The sequence below is a fragment of the Sardina pilchardus genome, chromosome 4, assembly GCF_963854185.1.
Source record: "Sardina pilchardus chromosome 4, fSarPil1.1, whole genome shotgun sequence".
Taxonomy (NCBI): Eukaryota; Metazoa; Chordata; class Actinopteri; order Clupeiformes; family Clupeidae; genus Sardina; species Sardina pilchardus.
This window is the reverse complement of record NC_084997.1, coordinates 6,702,907-6,722,572: the sequence shown is the minus strand read 5'-3', so window position 1 is coordinate 6,722,572 and position 19,666 is coordinate 6,702,907. Positions and strand designations below refer to the sequence as shown.

Here is a 19,666-nt window from a genome sequence, read left to right as displayed (position 1 = left end):
TACGAGAAAGACGGTTACTAAGGACAACAGAGGATTGGAACATGAGGCTTAAAGCATGTCCAGGTGCTGGGAAAGATGGAGGAAGCCCATGACTATACATACACACACACACACACACACACACACATCAGAGTCAAGGACATCTACAGCTTTCACCAACCACCTCTTTTTCCTTCATATTCTCAGTCCTTCTCCCTACGTGGACATTATCTCTGTTAGATTGAGTTACATACTAGAATTCAGCGGTAACTCATTGCAACATGTGGTACATTTGCATAAAAAGATGATTAAAAAAATAACCTCCAGATGTTCCAGATATCTAAGTTTAAATAATACAGTACCATCCCTATACCTATTTTCAATAAAAAAAAGAAATCAAACTCAGCTTTAGCTTTGTATCTTAATTTATTGCACAAACAGCATTGACAAAAATGTACTCCAATGTTAATACATTACAGAGAAAAAAAACAAAACAAAACAAAGACTGGAGAGTAACAAAAGGAGCGACCTTAACATTCAGATTTCTGAACTCTCAAGGCATTTTGAGTCAACTGGCGTTAGAAGAACGGTTGAAACGGTTCAGAAAATGGGAGGAGGGAGTCCTCATTTCCTTCATTGATGTTTCTCTGTTGAGCTCCTCGGCGGACTGGGGAGGAGGAGGAGGAGGGGTGGGAGAGAGAGAGAGAGAGTGAGAGAGAGAGAGAGAGAGAGAAAGAAAGAAAGAGAGAGACGCACTCGTTTTACAGGAAGAGAACGCTGAGTATGTAACCGTAGGAATGCAGTCGTGACAAAACCAGTAGCACTTTTTTTTTTATGATACATCATTCTCTAGCACCACCGGTAATCTACATGATTCATTTACAAGCCAGTATATGGTTTCACTTCAATAGTGTATGACAAAGAAGGCAGAGTTGCATCCACTTCTTGCCTGAGAGACACTCACAGTGTCTGCCAGGTCAGCAACGCGATTCGATGGGTCTCCAAACGACGGCTTCATCTTCTGGATGATTTCAGATGGAGATGCATGTTCAGTAACAGTCACGCATAATTGATCCTTTTTTTTTTTTTTTTTTTTAGATCCGCAGATCACTTCTGGCTTTTTGCATATGTTCTTCTTAAAAAAATACAATTTATTACGATGAAAAGGGGTCTGTGTACTAGTACGCATATGCATATCTAATTTATATACACAATGTACAAAAAATTCTACGCATACAGTGCCAGTGCCCTCCATATTGTACTGTATGTTATGTGGATGGGAAATGTTGAGAGAGAGAGAGAGAGAGAGTCTTTGGTACAAACATGAGTAGTGGCGTGCGCCTTCTGACTAAACATGTTCACACTCGAGCACGATTGACCAGAGAGGCTGGACCTCCAACATGCTCCCACTGAGGCAAGCACCTTGCTCAGAGGAGGAGGAGAGGAGAGGAGAGGAGAGGAGAGGAGAGGAGAGGAGAGGAGAGGAGAGGACGTGAGAGGAGAGGACGTGAGAGGAGAGGAGGAGAGGACGTGAGAGGAGAGAGGAGAGAAGAGGAGAGGAGAGAACAGCACAGCAGGTACACAGGAGGAGGAATGGTAAAGACCTACCAGACACGAGAGGGGCTACAACAGAACAAGCTAGCTCCATCTTTCACTGCTATTCCAAGCAGTGGCACAAGGGCAGGTGGGTTTCCACACGTCGTTTTTAAGAAACACAGTTAAACCTCTCGGCAAAACAAAAAAAAACCTCGAAGAACAACAAGTCTCACAAGCTATAGCACGTGCTCTCGGAGCTCAGTCATACACGCCTGAAAAACACACGCACAAATCTGTGGCAATAACACAGGTCAAAAAGGTCAAAGGTGACCACTTACAGACAAAGAAGGCATAAAGGTTAAAAAGGGTTAACTTCTGACGGATTATGATTAAGGTCCCATCCGTGGACTCACATCAACCACATGTGCACGTTACAGTTCAAAAGGCGCCGGGGGGAGTATTGGGGGGCGGGGCCAGTAGGACATGGCAAGGGAACGTTCACACAGAGTCACTCTGGGAGTGTGGCAGGTACGAGAGAGAGAGAGAGAGAGAGAGAGAGAGAGAGAGAGAGAGAGAGAGAGAGAGAGAGAGACGAACACAGACAGGACAGTACAGAGAGAAAAGGCACAGTGCTTTAGAAAGCGCAGAAGTTAAGAGCTCAATGCTAAAGTAAGTGCCCATACAGGAATAAAACAGGACTTGTGCCATTCATATAGGAAGTATAGAAACAACTGAAGTTGGCAAAAACTGACTTACACTAACTTGTCGGGTAGAGGGTCTAAAGTAGGCGATGCCAGGGGCTTTGTCCTGGACTGTCCAGAGATGGATAAGCTGGGGGGGTTTGAAATGACTGACAGGAAATCATGTATTCTGTACAAGAGTAACACACCTTTGTGTTCACGATAGCAATGTCCATTTTGCCTGGGTCAAGAAAAAAAATCCAACCGTTATGACCAGGAGTTCCTTTTCAGCAAAAGGAAGATGAAGGCTGTATTGCTGTTGTCTGAGACTCCTGGGAAAGCATAGTGACAAGAGCTGCCCAGTGCTCATGGTCATCAGACAAGCAGCCGACTGCGGTCAAGGAATGAGAAAAAAAAAATTACACTGTTTCCGATGATGTTAAACTGAAGAACACTTCATAATGATATCAATAATCATAATAAGAATAATCATTATAAGACTCATAACAAAATAAAAACACTGCTTTGCAATCATACTGTGAGACAAACAGGCTTCATGTTATGGAAGAGTTATTTCACATTAAGAAAGCATTTAATGCCGACCCAACTAAATGCGGAACCTAAGTGTGCTAGTAATTTGGATTAGGGGGGGCAGAGGGGGGTGAGGGGTGAGGGGTGGGGGGTGGAGCGGCGAAGTGGGTGAGTGGGCCGGGAGTGAGGGGGCGTGATTTAGAGGAGGTTCTGGTTGCCGAAAATGTTGTCCGGGTCCACGTATTCCTTCACCGACTTCAGCATGCCCAGACCCACGTCGGAGATGGTGTCTCGCATCCACTCCTTCCGAAGTTTCCCGACTGGAGGACAGAGAGAAGAAAGACACACACAAAAAAAATACATGAGGAGAAGAAAAGAGAATATTTGGAGGAAAACGGGAGAAAAAAAAATTCCCTCTGAACGCTTGATTGCTCAGCAGGCTGCTGGGAGCCAATCAATCTTGGGAGAGTGAGTGAATAAACAGAGGGTGATAAATGCTTTTCTTCAGAGAGGAGAAATGTTTTGCATGGCGTGATTTATGGAGCCCAGCAGACTATCAAACTCATTAGGCTGTGTGTGTTCCCAGAGGAGGAGCTGGCCGCCATGTGCCGTCTCACTCCCCAGCACACTCTCTCTCTCTCTCTCTCTCTCTCTCTCTTTCTCTCTCTGTCTCTATTCCTTCCTCTCTCTCTATTCCTAAACATCCCTCTCTCCCATCCCCACTCTAGTTTCTCATTCTCTGTTTGATCTACCCTTCTCACTTAATCCCCCAGAAAAGGACCACTTCTGTAGCCTGACCACACAGCCCTGTGAGTGTAGGTGATCCTGTCAAGCTCTGACCAGCCACCAACTCCGAGGAGAGGAGAGGAGAGGAGAGGAGAGGAGAGGAGAGGAGAGGAGAGGAGAGGACAGGAGAGGACAGGAGAGGACAGGACAGGAGAGGAGAGGAGAGGAGAGGAGAGGAGAGGAGAGGAGAGGAGAGGAGAGGAGAGGAGAGAGCCCCAGCATTGGTCACCAGCCCTCACAGCTCATCCCGGGGTGCCCATGCTGGTGAGAGCCAAGACTGCGCTCGCTCGCCCGCACGCTCACTTGGGCCTCTGGCTGGCTGGGCGCCGCGGCTCACAGTCTGCGCTGGACCTGGTGCCTGGTCTGGTCTGGTCTGGTCTGGTCTGGTCTGGTCTGGTCTGGTCTGGTCCCAGCACCCCGAGCCAGATGTCCAGCAGACACACTCCAGACCCACGCAGCCGGGGATGCTGGGATATCTCCAGAGCTCCGGGAGAGGTAACCTGATCTCCGGCTGCTCCTTGGCACCCTCTAAAGTGCACAATGACCTAAATAGGAGCCTGGCCAATCACAGAGCAGCCGCATCTTATGCTGGTCAAATAAGAGAAAAGGCTCACAAATCTGTTTGGCAGAATTTGGGAGAATCCTCTCAATACATGTTTATTAATGTGCCTATAATAGCTCCTGGTATTCAAACTATGAGCTGACTGAATGAATGGCACGGTCATTGTCTCATTCCACATACGGGTCTGTTGCACTCTTAGCCTAGCGGTTCAAGTTGCCATATAGTAGGAAGGAGTCAGGGAGAGTGGTGATCTTTGCCCAGAAAATCTCAAAAAAGGACCCAAAAGGCTATGTGTACACAGAGTAAACATTTAAAAAAAGGTCACGGTCTCAGGAAATAAAGACCAAGATGGACCTTTTCTGTTCTCGAGAGCTTGCAGCAATTTATAGCTGTCTACTGTGTTCAAGTCTACTGTGTTCAAGTGTAGTCGGCATGGCCACTGTTTACATAGAAACAGCCACCGAGTTTAAATGACCAAAGCAGCAATGCTTTGTCTGTTTCTCCCCTTCACACTCCAAACCACACACACACACACACACACACACACACAGTCCCAGTACTCAGTCACACGTTCTCTTGCCTCATGCAATTAACAGGTGAGGCCAGGGCTGCCCCCTGGAGGAAACCGTTTTCTGTGTATGTGTGTGTATGTGTGTGTGTGTGTGTGTCCGCTCCACTATCAGCGGTGCCGGTCTGTGCGGCGGCCCTTACATATGTAAATGACCCACTGGGGGGCCGGCCTCCGCCAGCCACCACACACACCACCGCCGACACCCTAGTCCTGCCCCTGCCAGCCTGCCAGCCAATCGGCTTGCTGCATGGAGAAGCCGAAGGAGACCTGGCCTTCTGGGCCTCCTCCTCCTCCTCCTCCTCCTCCCCACTCCTCTCTGCACTGACTGAGGAGGAGGAGGAGGGTTGTGTGTGTGTGTGTGTGTGTGTGTGAGGGGGAAACAGAAGGTGGTGGGACTGCATCATTGCCTCCATCACGGGGATAATTTACACATCTATCATGTCACTTTCCCTCTGCTCCCAGCGCTCGCATTATCAATCTGCCACAGCTCTCAGCACACCGCTCCGCAAACGCACACAACGCAAGACGCTGCCTATGCCAGTGTACCAGTGTGTGTGTGTGTGTGTGTGGTAATGATAGGGGGAAAGCTCAGTGGCCCACTGTTGCTTGGCTCGGTCTCGGGCATAGCCGGCGCTACCACAGGGGGGCACCATACAGACACTCGCCCTCCTGCTATAGCTGCCATGTGTCAAACGCCTCCATCTTCAGTCTCTCTCCTCCCCTCCCTCTCTCCCCCTCTCTCTCTCTCTCCCCTTCCCCCTCCCTCTCTCTCTCTATGGCTGCGTGTCCTCTGCGCTCCACATGACCACAGGGCCCTGTGCTGGCTCCATCCCCACTGCTCCTGGTGAGGCGGTGGCTGCTCCTCTCCACAGGTCACAGCGCAGGCTCTGGGCTTCAGGCTCTGGGCTCCAGGCTGGCCACTGGCGCTGGACCCCGCGCTGCCCTCCCGAGAGGATGATGGATGGACGGCCCTGGCGGTGATGGATGCCCACAGAAACGATCCCCCCCCTGTGAGGTGCCACCACACGGGCCGCCCCTCCGGTGGGGCTCTCTGTTCCCGCTCAGCGCTGGGCCACTCTGGAGCTGCTTGACTTTGGCCTCGGCCCCTCCACCACACACACACGTGCTTTGGCACTGTTCACACCACACTTGACCTCCGCTGGAGAAGACGCGCAATCTGAGAAGGTCATCAGAGCTACCCATGCCCTGTGGCATTTTAAATGAAAGAGCCATGCGTTCTTAGATTCTGTCCAATTAAATTAGAGCAGTCAACTCAAGCAGAAATGCACATTGCACCTAGCGCGCCAAACACTGCAGAAAGAACACGACATCAACAACTAAATGTCATTCATGAGCCATTTGCTCTGTCATCAGACACAACAGCAGAATGGGTTTGTTGGTTCAGCCCTGAGGAAGCGCTGCATCACAGACACAGAGTGGACCTCAGGTAGCCCGGAGGTGGGGGGCGGGAAGGTGTGTGTAAACAGAGCGTTCCAAGCGTCTAAGTCTCGGTGTGTGTGTGTGTGTGTGTGTGAGTAAACTGAGTTTTTTTCTTTCCCTCTCCCTCTGTGTGTGCATGTGTGCCTGTGTGTGTAAGTAAACTAAGGTTATTCCTCTCTCTCTCTCTCTTTCTCTCTCTCTGCGCACATGTGTGTATCTGTGTGTGTGTGTGTGTGTGAGTAAACTGAGGCTATTCTCCCTCTCTGTCTCTGCTGTAAACACAGGCTACCAAAATGTAGATTTGCGCCCGGTGGCCTCCCACCTCGCCGCTCCAGACTACATCTGTTTTGCTCCACACACAGGGCCCTGGGAGAAACTAGCTCCATTTGTCATGTGCTGATTGTGGGCAGACAAAGCGGCCTGTCCGCACCCAGATAGTGCGGCCCACTGTTATTAATCACAATTACAGAGAGCAGCGTGCACGCAGGAGCTGCATCAATACCCCCCTACTCCCCCTCCCCCTCCCCCCCACACACACACACACACACACACACACACACACACACACACACACACACACACACACACACACACACACACACACACACACACACACACACACACACACACACACACACACACACACACACACACACACACACACACACACACACACACACACACACACACACACACACACACACACACACACACACACACACACACACTCTACACCCCCCACCCAGGGCTGTTCCCACTGCAGGCCCAGGGCTGGGGGGGTTGGCCAGCCCAGCGTTTGGAGGTCAGTTGACTGGTGCGATAACAGACGCATCGTTTACGCTGCACCTACTGGCCCCCTTTATTAGCCGTCTTTTAATTTTGAGCAGCCCCTCCCCCTGCCTCTGGCCAGGCACAAAATAGTGATTTAATATTGCAGCTGATTCACAGCATGCTGTTTTTGACAGTGGAGATTAATAGCCTGAAGTGATGTATGAAAACTGCCGGGCGGATGGCAATATAGATAAGGCAGCCATTTCGCGTCCACCCAACGGGGCACGGGCAGTTTGGCTTTTTTTTTTTTTTACTCCGTTTTCTTCCTTTTTGTTTTTTTCCCACCTCTTTTCTTTTCCTACTCACCCCCACCCCCCTCCACACACACACACCTCCTCCCCTTCCTGGCTCACGTTTCATTTTGTTCATGGTGAAAATGAACAAAGAGCAAAAGTGTGGCCATTTGTCTCGGCTGCGGCGGCTTGTTTTGGACATGCGGGCGGAAGAGGGTGACAGTTCTTACACTGTGCAGGGCCGGTGCTAACACACACACACACACACACACACACACACACAAAGACCTGCCACGGCCGCACCTCGGAGAAACCACAGGGGCTACAGACTAAGGCTACTCCGGTTACTCCAGTTAGCCACTGACAGAGATGAGTGGGAGGCCAGTCATTTTGACGGAGGACGAAAACACTGATGCTAGAGTGAGCATAAGCTCTGTGCTGTGTGTTGATCTTGTGTGTGTGTGTGTGTGTGTGTGTGTGTGTGTGTGTGTGTGTGAGAGAGAGAGGCGCTGGTTTACCTCCGTGGTGGTGGGAAAGGCTTCCTCCGTTGGCAAGGATCTCCTCCCTGGCAGCATGCTGGAGCAGAGGAGACACGACTCAGAGCACATCACACACTCCATCATTCTCCCCATTACACACCCACCTGAGCCACACACACACACACACACACACACAGCAGCGCAAACAGCCCCTCAAATCACACACACGCACACACACACACACAGTACTACACAGCACATAAAACACAAATCATTGTAATTACACACACATACAATACATATCCACACGCTATTTCTACCACACATTCAACAACACGCACACTTAACCTCCTGACTGTTTACATGGCTATTATCCACCCACACTGTTCAATCAAATCATGCTGGACCGCCTGCTAGCTCTAGGTCGTGTAAGACTCTGACTTGTCTACTTCGAGGGTGGCCATTCTGGAGACACACTGTGGAATTGACTTGGCCTCTGTGGCCTCCATTCCTGGAGCAGTGGGCTGTGGGGGAATGTGGCGAGAGTGCGACCTACCTCCACTTGTAAATAGACACTCAGTGGATCACTCAGCCCTCTGTAGTTAAAGGCAAAGTAGAAGTAAACACAGGCGCCAGCGTCGTAGGTCTGAGTCACTCTGCAGGAGAAGAGAAAAGGACCACAGTCAGAGAACCGAACCCAAACACACACACACACACACACACACACACACACACAAAAACACACACAAAACACACACACACACGGAGCAAAGCAGAAGGGAAAGGCAACATGAAAGAAACGCAGAGCGGAGAGCAGAGCCAGAAACAAAGAAATAAAAAAGGGCAGAAGAAAGGAGTGAAACAGGACCAAAAAAAAGAGTGAAAACGAAAAAAGAGAAGCCAGGGAGCAAGGCAAAGGGCTTACAGAATGAGCACATTATACTTCAAACAGTTCAACCACATTCTAAGCAAACCAGAGCTCTCTGGTGTTTTTCCACCCAGAAGCCAAAGTACATTTCTGCTCCGTGCCAGTGGACCTGCAGAGCTAAATTGGCCGAGCACATCCCATTCTGCGGCGCTGCTACAATTCTTCCCTTTCTGATCATGTGCGTGTGTGTGTGTGTGTGTGTGTGTGCGGGACCTCGCTTGCTCGCTCATGCGGGCAGACGGCAGCGACCACAGGCAGGGTATCTGCGCTGACCCCCTGACCCCAATCCGCCGTAATGTTTGCATGAATGCGGAGGCGGCGCGATGGCCCCGTCATGTTTAATCACGTCACATTATCAGGACATTAAATGGCCATCAGCTCACTGTTACTGGATTATCACGGCGACATTTTCAATTACTCGGCCAGTACGGCGGCAATTCCATCAACACCTGTCCCCCTTTTAAAACAATTACGCCCGAAATGAATCACCTGCAACATCTAATAAGGAATTAGACGCTTTCAAATGGCACGTGGCTCTGTTCTGTTCCTGGCACCAACTCTCACCATAGTGAGGCTCCGGAACGACAGAATACGCACAAAGAAAGGACAATAAAGGCAAACAAAAATAAATCAATAAAGTGAACACGCAGTGTTGGGGAGCTGCTGTGGAAAGTAAGCAGACTTCAGAGACGAGGGCGGCACCCCAAACTTTTAAAAGAATCATTCAAATGGCCCCGTGCTTGTTTTGGTGTCCTGACTCAAGCGCTCACAACAGCGAGGTTCTGGACAACAGCATGCACACAGATGAAGGATAAAAGTAATGGCAAGCTAAACTGTGGCTAAAAATAAATACAAAAACAAACAAATAAATAAATAAACAAACAAATAAATAAATAAATAACATTGGGGAGTATGCAAACTTCAGAGGCACCCCAACTTTTAAAAGAAACTTTCCCCTCCGGCTTTCCCTTACTGAAGGACAATCGATGTGACCCTTCTTCTAAAACACCCAGCAGTGAGTGACTGCGTGTTACTGTTCTCCTTTCCCCCCCGATCCCCAACAAACACACACACACACACACACACACACACACACACACACCCCAGCATTGGACACAGAGGGCGTTCCTTTGACATGGGCCATCACTCGGCACACTGGCTTTTCGCTGAGGTTAAATGGACAAATCAATCTTGTGGCGGGCAGCTGTGGTGGCGGTGGCGTGTGTGTGTGTATGTGAGTGAGTGTATGTGTGTGTGTGTATGTTGGGGGGGTGAGGGTGGTTGAGGCATAATCAGGTTGTGGCCTGCTCCCCCAGCAGGGCCAGGGCAGGCTGGAGCTGTGTGTCTGGGGCAGGGTCACCATTATGGGGGAGATAGGGGGCTGTGTGTCTGGGGCAGGGTCACCATTATGGGGGAGATAGGGGGCTGGAGTGGAACCAGGAGCAGATCCACTGTCTGATCACTAACACTCACACTGGGCCAGCAACACCATTAGCACAAGCCAGTGAATGTGTGTGTGCGCGTGTGTGTGTGTTCATGGTCACTGTAATGTCTTACAAGTTCTGAAGTATCTAAACTATATTCAGATTTTCTGGTGATGCTACTAGTTCTACTGAGGTAAAACAACAGTGAGTGAAACGGGGTGGTCATCGCACTGTCCAGTTCCATATGCAGCCATGGTCTGTGTGCGGAACTCACCTGCATGTGGACAGTGGGGGGAACTGGACTCCTTTGTCTTTGCACTCCCTGATGATTCGCTCTTTAACGTTCCTGCACAGGTCTAGCACTCTGACACACACACACACACACACACACACACACACACACACAAACACACAGACACACAGACACAGAGAGAGAATGGCAAAGTGAAACAACAAACATCAACTCAAATCTTGAACACTGTAAACTATTTAACTGTAAATAAGGCTGCTGTACATGCTGTATATGGTGAGTGCAATGTTCCCTTATGTGCAATGACAACATGACATCAGCTATTCCTCATCGCACACACACCCATATGTAATGAGCTGGATGTCTTTGTGTAAAGGACAACATAGAACAGAGTGCCCCCAATTTAAGACACACACACACATGCGTACACACACGAACGCACATACACACACTCACACACACACACACACACACACACACACTCTCTCTCTCTAACTGCGGTGCCTTTCTCTCAGGGCTGTGCAGTGGCGTGTGGCAGAGGAGGCGTAATGGTCCCTGCAAATACTCTCAGCGGCAGGCCTGCCAGATATGTCACAAGGGCCTCTGTGTGTGTGTGTGTGTGTGTGTGTGTGTGTGTGTGTGTGTCGTCAGCAGTGGGAGTAAGAGTGGGAGTCATTACTGGAGGTTGATCCAGTGAAATGACTATGAGGCTGTGTAATGGCCAGACAGTTGGCTTTGCAATGTACTGGCCATCCATCGCCTCAATCAAATCAATACTTAATAGGTGGCAAGTTGGCGTTTAACTTTACCCCCTACACATCAGCTACATACACTCCACTCTCCTCCACCCCCAACTCTCTCTCTTTTTCATCCCCCTCCCTCCCCTCTTCTATCTCTCTCTAACTCTTCCTTTACCCACACTCTCTCTATCCCTCCATCTCCCCATTTCATCTCTCTCTCCTCTCCTCTCCTCCCTCTACCCACTCTATATCCCTCCCTCTCCTCTCCTCACCCCCCATCTCTCTGTGGAGAGGGCTGGAGGTTGCCCTCCATGCATGGAGGAGCCGTTCTCCCACCCACACAAAGCCACTTAATGGAGAGGGAATCAAGGCATGAAGGTGAGGGTCAGACTAAATTGTGTGTGTGTGTGTGTGTGTGTGTGTGTGTGTGTGTGTGCGCGTGTGCGCATGTGCGCATGTGTGTGTGTGTGCTGGCTGGCTGGCTCCCTTTCTCCTACATCTGAGCTCCCCCCGAGTGTGTGAGAGGAGAGGAATACCAACTCTTTGATGCCCTTTGTTCAGGGCATTTAAAACCCAGCCGTCGAGATCAGAAACTTTTAAAACAATACCTGTCCCAAGGCACGGAGGTCTCAAACGACTCGCCAATCACATAGTACTCCATCCCCAGGTCCTGTTCAGCGGAGACAGAAAAACATCATTAGGCCTGTCAATCACCGTGCCAGCCGTTGGCATGGGCTTTTGCAGCACGTCTGATGAGACTGGCATGTGAAAGGAGGCTGTTAAGACACAAAGGTGCCTCAAATCAATGGTGTCCATCCACATTCCTCTCAGCTGTTTGAACAGAGATGAGGCCCCATGTCAAGATGACTGACAAGCAGAGACAGATAGGGAAATAAAGAGAGAGGCCTGGGCATGTGTGTGTGTGTATGTGTGTGTGTGTGTGTGTGTGGTGGCAGGGACGTGTCACTCACCCGGAGGTAGGCGATGACAAAGGTCAGCATGTAGCCCCTCTGGCCATTGTCCTCTCCAGCTGCCAGGCCCCTGTCAGAGCACACCCGGGTTAATATTTAAACCGGCCTTTCAGTGGGCAGCGAGGACGCCACCCTCAGCCCACAGCACCCCACTGACCACAGCCCCATCCTCACCACAGCTGCCCCACGGCTAACCACAGACATCCGGCGCGCCGGTGTACCCCCCCCCCCCCCATCTCCCCACCTCCCCCTAATCAATGCAGCATCCACACGGGCCCCCGTACATCCATCACCATCAGCAGCTAATCAAATCTTCATTTACTAGCCAAACTAATCAGAGCCAACTCATTAGAAAATCGCTCTATTGATTCTACCTGCCTTTCAGTGGGCTTAAACCAGAAAACAAACATGGCCTATCGGCTGCAGGGCCTTCCCCAGATGCACTCGGCTCGGCGCGGCAAAGGTGACAATGACGAATACGCCACGGGCAGCGCAACGAGACAAAGAGGGAGCCAGTGTGAGGTCCAGTTGGGGGGTGGAGGGTGGGGGGGGGGACAGTCAGTGATGTCCAGAGTGAAAGGACTGATCAGATCAGAGCAGGTCACAGATGGCACTAGAAGGTCACTAAGCTCACGGATCGACCAGGAGGAGGCACACTGGTTAAACTGTAACAACAGCCATGAGGAGAGAGGGAGAGATGGGGGAAGAGGGAGGGGGGGAGCGGGAGAAAGAGAGAGAGAAAGAAAGCAAAAGAGAGGGAAAGAGAAGGAGAGAGTGTGAGAGAGAGAGAGGAATGAGAAAATGAGGGAAATACAGAGAAAAGGGAAATGACTGTAGAAAATGGGAGAAATGACACAAAAGGGGACAAAGGTTAAGAGGACTCAAGGAAGAAAGAAAAGAAGAGAAAGAGAGAAAGTGGTTGCCCCCAGTCAGGAGGGTGTGAGATGTCTGAGGGCTCTCCCCGCCTCTGGAACATTCTTTAATGGTGTGGAACGCTGCGGTTCCTGGCTGGCTCCATGTGGAAGCCCTGAGGCTCCACACACATCCGCCTCACAGCGGGCCCTCTGTCTGAGAGCCAGTCGGCCGCCACAACACACACACACGCGCACACACACACACACAGCTACACATGTACCTACACAAACAAACTTTCCCACCAACTGCACAAAAAGTACAAACACAGGCTCAAAGATGAACACATGTATAAGTCACATAGATACGTGACGACGTGCACACAATCGCTCAACTTACCTATCTGCAGTGTGTGAGCGCACTCTAGTAGATGTGCACAAATGCGCGCACGCACGCACGCACGCACACACACACACACACAGACACACACACACACGCTATCTCCACTGTCACACTACCCTGAGCTTTCACAACAACTTCAAAGCAAACCTGACGAGTTCAATGCCTCCACAGAGAAGCAAAAGCCACACGAGTGTCTGGGAGATATCACTTTATCGTTCAAGGTTAATGCCCCAGTCAAGGGTTAAACACACACACATGGACTCTAACTGATACACACACACACACACAAGGGGAGATACTCAGAGGACACCACGAGAGGGCAGCCTTCTGATAGCGAGCAGTGACTGAGTGGTGATCCTCCACTGGCTGATAGATAACTTATTTCCAGCAGGGGGCCGCAATCGATTGGTCGGGCCATCAATCAATCAGGCAGGGGGGCTGGTGTGGGAGGGAGGTGGGCCTGGACTCCAGCGGACCCCCCCATTACTCAGGTCTCCTCCCAGAGTGAGATGTCCTCCATCCCAGCACTCCCACACACACACACACACACACACACACACACACACACACACACACACACACACACACACACACACACACACCAAAGCGGGCCTGACAAGGAGACGGTCACAGGCGATCCATCACACCGCCATTTAGACTCAGCCCACTTCTCCAAACACACCTTCCCAGCAGCCCCTGGGGCAGGTAGGCGGGCAGAGCGAGGGCTAAGGATGGCAGATCCAAACCAATTCCTCCTGCCTTCACTAGGAGTCCCCCCCCCACCCCCGCCACCCGCCTCAAACATTTTTTGTGTCTTCACACCGACTTTCTAGTGGTGAAAGTTGCAGGAGGTCAGTGATGGCTTACAGATCGACTTAAAGACTTAAGGCAGCGGTGGCTTAAAGACTTAAAGAATGATGCCGCTCACCCGAACTTGGCTGCGATGTCGTACACCTGCTTCTCGTGCTGCAGGACCTTCTCGCGGTCGCCCTCGAACAGCAGCGTGGCCACACACAGCTGGTGCGGGTCGAAGCCCTTAAACTTGGGGAGAGAGACAGCAGAGAGGAGACGGCCTTTTAGCGATGCTCACAAGCGCCATCAACATGCCAACACCTCATACAGAGTTCGGCAGCGTGTTTTTTTGTTTTGCGTTACCTTGGTGATGTAGAACTTCTTGAGGCCTTCGACGAAAGAGGTGAAGATGGAGGACTCCTGGGGCTTCAGCGCGTGACCTGCGGGAACCACAAACACACTTACTTACTTACTTACGAGTTACGAGCCCTAACGCTAGCAACAAGACCCCCTCCACTTCAGCGCAAATACACAACAACACTAAGATCATTCTCTGGCGCGTCCAACGCACTTGACACCCCATCTTCCGCTCGCTTCCTGCGGATATCCAGGACTAACACGTCAGACGGATCTGGCCGCTGAAACAATGGGAGGAAAATAAATGGCAACATTTGAATAACTTCGCAACTTTGACGAGGACTGGGTGAGTGTGGGGAGAAGGAGAGGGAGGGGGGGAGAGGGGGGGGGGTGGGGGCAAGCCTCATAAATCACCAGGGGCCCTGAAGGGGGAAGTGAGGGTGACACCACGATATCCGTCTTCCTCAACCACGCATTCTGATTTATTCACTATTGAACACGCGGGGGGAGAACAAGGCTTCTGGACAACCAAAAACGCGGGTCCAACGGGGCCGGGATGGCTATCAATCACACAAACATGTATTCACAACCATGCAGGGAGAGAGAGAGAGAGAGAGATAAAGAGATAGAGAAAGAGAGAGGGAGAGAGAGAGACCGAGTGAGAGAGCGAGAGGGTGGGAGGGAGAGAGAGAGAGTGAGAGATAGAGAGAGAGAAGGTGGGAGTGAGAGATAGAGAGAGAGAGAGAAAGAGAGACTCTTGTGGACCGTTAACCCAGCGTTTGTTTTGCTGGCCTCCTCACGTTTTTCCATTGCTCAGTAGCCTAATTACTTCCACTTGAGATTGAATGGGCAGGTTCCCACAGGCATCACTGCTAACCCCAGTAAGCGAGGTGGTGGATCAAAGTTAAAAGAATTGTTACTCAACTCCACTCAAGTGTTACATATTCTTAAAGCCTAAAAAGCGTTCTAATGTATTCATGATTGATGTGTAAACGCCAGTGCGCCCTGGGAACACTTACGACTGCACCACTACTACTTTCTCTGGCGCCATTTCATGGGAAGTGGAGATCTGAACCCCACAGCTTTCCCTCATGCAACATCAGCCGCCATCCAAATCGAATCCCAATTGATCAAACACACGTCCATCTCAGACCACATACGTCCTCTAAAATCAGCTCCATACAGGCACCTTCACGTCAGAGCGTTTTCGTGATTAAGCCATGATGGTGGTGGACGGGGTGGACGTTTTTAAATTGAACAGCCACTCCTTGTCTGTGTGATCGTAGAGAGTGAAGTCCATAGCAGTGTCCACCCCCCCCCCCACTCCTTCAGTGGACGGAGGATTAATCAGGCCCCCTTCCTGTCGGCCGCTCGGGGTGATTAAGAAGGGAGGATGGCCATTAATAAAGCGGAGGAGTCGCGGGCCGGCTCGGGCGTCTGGGTTATTAGCGCCGCGCTCGCTCGCCTCTCCGCTGCCCGCCTGCTTAATGCTAAGAAGTGCATAGTCTGTGAAAAACGTGGAAATACAGGCGAGATAATGAGCTCCCCGGAGACGGTGGAACTTTCCAGAGATGTCTGGCAAACGCCTGATGCACCCCGCCAGATTTCTGCACAAAATAACGCTGTAAAAACTCCTATATAAAAGGAGAGCTTTAATTGTTGCCAAGGCCATTTTTCATTGTCTATAGATGGCCCCCCCCTCCCGTCTTCCTTGTGTGTTGGACTGCTCAGCCAGTGAAATAATGATCAATTTAACTTTATACTAGACAGCAGAGGGTGATGGACTCCGTAGATAAATGATGTCATGCAAAATTAAACCGCTCCGCATCATAAAAAATACATACGCTTTTAACGGTCATGTGCCAATTAGAGACAAGGATGTGGAGGAGCTCAAAATAAAAGAAATGTTTAAGTTAAATGCACATATTACACGTACTAACGTCACTATACGCTCATGTGGTAACATGTTAATTCAAGGTTAATTACAGGTATTTTGGCAAACAGTAACTGTTGAAAAAACAAAACATACACCCTGCACTTCAGGCAACAAACAACATCTGCGTTGAGATATGCACCCACAGTCACATACGCGTCCACACACACACACACACGTATCCTAGAGAGCATGCCGCCCCACAGCACACTGAGAGTGAGCAGGACGTTGTTCTCCATCTCACTGCCGTGCGTGCTAATGGACGTGCCTGCCCCCGGCCGCTCCGCTGCGCTCCAGGGGTTCGCCCGCGTCGCTGGGGCCTCTGGAGAGCCGTGGCTCCGTCACTCACGGCCAACCACCGCGGCGCGCCACCGTAAACCAGCCAGGCATGCGTTCCCATGGCAACAGCTGTGCTACCAACCCCCCTGCCTCCCATTGTCTTCCGACGCACTCCCTTGCTCATGCACCCCCCCCTTCTTTCCATGTTCCCTCCTTCTCAGACAGATTTCATGAAAATAATATACTACAGCTCACCATGTCTCCCTGTTCCATTTCTCACCCAGACACCAGACATTGTTTGAGGACAGCTTGCACAGGAGCTTTACAGAGGCAAGGAAGACTCTTTGAAAGCTGGTCAAAGGCCAGTGAAAATGGCCAAGACTGAAATATACGGCCTTTCAGAAGGAGCAAAGCGATGCCAGGTAGGGCAAGGTGACTTACCAAACTGAAACTGTTCGTTGTCCATTAGCCTAATGGATGCAGGTGCACACCTCTGATGAAGAGAGACAAGAGAAAAGAAAGAGAAATGGGACAGATCAATACGTGCAGAACATACCCACTCATATTGATCTATTAAATATGTGTGTTGTCTATTTACATCCAGTCTCGCGGGGGGGACAAAAATATAAAACGTAAAGCGTTATCTTTCACTCCCTTTTTTCATTAGTTCTTCTATAAACACACACAGTCTAGTTCTTCACAGATGTGGAACGAGTTGGTATCTAAATGGGTATCTATGTAAGTAAATCAAGACAACTGGGAAAAACATCACTTCAGTTAGATACATCATGAGACTGCATGAGACATTATCATGAAGGGATGTGAGATCAAATGCAATCCCGAGGAGTGAATGAGTAAATCTGGAGGAGGGGGGGATTTCATATTACCTCTGACTGCAAGAGAAGCAATCGATACCCTAATTGTGTGCTTTGGAGAGGTTTTCATTTTATGCAGTCGTAATGAGGGTGGCATCTTTAAAACATGCACTCATTAATAAAGGTGTTGAATCAGCAGCTCAGGCAGCGCGGCAATAACAAGGTTAGATTTACACAGCCGAGACCAACAGTCATCACAGACCACTCGCTCATTCAACAGGCACTTCTCTTTACCAAAGTAATGGGAGCAATGTTACTGTGGGACATGGCAAGAACCACAAGATTAGTGGCCGTAAATTTGTTATGGGGAACAACTCAAATCACTCTGCAGTTCAGTAACATAAAAAAGGATTGGATTCTGCTGTGTGTGGTTTGAGTCCCAATAAATTATCCCTCCGTATCCACTCCTCAGGAGAGAGCGCATAACAAATCTCGTTAGACTGACCTCGTGAACGTTGCACGTTTGTGTTCGAACACCTCACCTGTTTGGCCACCTCTCTCAGGCAGGCTACGCCCGCCTGGAAGTTTGGGAAGACCACAGAGCCGTACTTCTGGTACTCGGGGACTGGCCGGATCTTCATGGTGACCTCGGTCACAACTCCCAGGGTTCCTGAGTTGGCGTGAGACGGAGTACAGGTCAGGCATGTCATAAAACACAAAAGAATACTATCTCATAGCTTTCGAGGCCTCACAAAGGATTCTGGGGGCCTCACAGCAACCGGTGGCTCAGAGGAAATGAAAGGAGCGTGCTCTTGGTGACATGACTGAGACGCGTATTGGACTTAAAGTGTATTTATGTAATGTATATCTCTCTGCCCTCGCCACTCGGTTGGAGACCTGGAGGCGGTTAGGCTACATCTCACACAGGTCACTCAGGTGATCTGGTTTCGTCTGCCATGCAGGGCTGCCGTCCAGATTTATCGGCGTGACCGGGAGGAGGGGACAACCGTCAGGCATATCAAAGGCCAGTCCTGGCCGAGACCACAGCCACCGTTAAAACTTATACCACGTCCACTCAGCGGGAGGCCTGACCCCAGCGACTATCGTCTGCATCGGAGGGTCACGTTCCGTGGTCACTCACACAAGGGGTATCTCTCACGAAGCATGGCTACAGGCCCATGACCAAGCCAACATCACCACCACCACTTTCCACAACAAACAGCAAAAGCTTTTTTCCCCCCTATGAAGGACTCGGTTCAGTGTTGCCAGAAACAGTCTCTAAGTAGACATCACGCCAAAAAAAAAAAGAATAAATAAACGAAAATAAAACACTGTCTGGCCCGTGACAAAACCCAGCGTCTGTCTCCAAACCCAGGACAGGATGTGGCGATGAAAGATGACAAGCCGCACACCGCGGCCGCGGCTGGCGTGGCGTCAAGACGACACGTGAAATATGGACGGCGAGCGGCCCCGGCCATGTCATAAACATGCCAATGAGTCCTGTTTACAGCTCCCCCTGCACACGGACAAACTGGCTCAATAAAGAAAAGCTCCGAGTCACAGCGCGCGGCCCTAATGGCGCTTTCATCTTAACGAGATCACTGTAAATAGCGATAACCCTCGCTGTAAAAGCCCCTTCATAACTCTGCCACCGCTTCATAATTCTGGGCCGGAGGAGTCTGAACGGGGGGCTCTCCCTCCGCGTCCTATGCCTCAGCAATTACGGAGTCCATTAAAAAAAGAGAGAGAAAGAAATCCAGATGTGAGGCTAATGAGCATCTGAATGTTTTATGATTGATGATTAATCAGGAGAAAATATCGATCTTCATCAAAGATGCACAGGTTAATCCTGCGAGCAGCACAACAGCGGCTCGGCGGCAGCAGCAAAAGCATTTGGGGGGGGGGGGGGGAGAAGCGCACAGCGCATTTGTCAATATGTTGACGAAATGAAAGTGACAAGCTCAAAGGATAAATTCTCATGGAGGCTCATCAACTCGGCGCAGGGAAGCGTGTGACATTTTAAACGCGAATATCCAACACACAGAGCCATATGCGTTTGTCTGTTAATTAAGGCATTCGCCACTTAGTGGTTGCGGAGGAACCCAACACAGCCAATTCCATTAGGCGCCCCTCCTGTGCATGACATGCCTGTTAATGAGGCCCTTAATGTGGCTTTTGCATGCTTCTCTCCAGCGGCACAGCACCAGAACATGGGAGTCCAGCACGCTCCGGTGGACACACACACACACGCACGCACACACACAGCGCCCTCACCTCACCCTGACCACCAGTACA

General features: G+C 50.3%; 1 protein-coding gene across 1 annotated transcript in view; it reads right to left on the bottom strand.

Moving 5' to 3' along the window:
- Positions 1-386: 386 nt before the first annotated feature.
- Positions 387-19,666, bottom strand: part of agps (alkylglycerone phosphate synthase) — a 36,539-nt gene continuing 17,259 nt past the window's right edge. Inside the window, exons 11-20 of the mRNA XM_062533865.1 lie at positions 17,914-18,041; positions 16,998-17,049; positions 14,351-14,427; positions 14,124-14,236; positions 11,942-12,011; positions 11,579-11,640; positions 10,255-10,344; positions 8,185-8,284; positions 7,668-7,725; positions 387-3,046 (exon numbers count right to left, since the gene is read on the bottom strand). Coding sequence (XP_062389849.1) covers positions 2,925-3,046; positions 7,668-7,725; positions 8,185-8,284; positions 10,255-10,344; positions 11,579-11,640; positions 11,942-12,011; positions 14,124-14,236; positions 14,351-14,427; positions 16,998-17,049; positions 17,914-18,041 — 872 coding nt within the window. The 3' untranslated portion in view covers positions 387-2,924. The remainder of the gene's footprint in view (positions 3,047-7,667; positions 7,726-8,184; positions 8,285-10,254; positions 10,345-11,578; positions 11,641-11,941; positions 12,012-14,123; positions 14,237-14,350; positions 14,428-16,997; positions 17,050-17,913; positions 18,042-19,666) is intronic.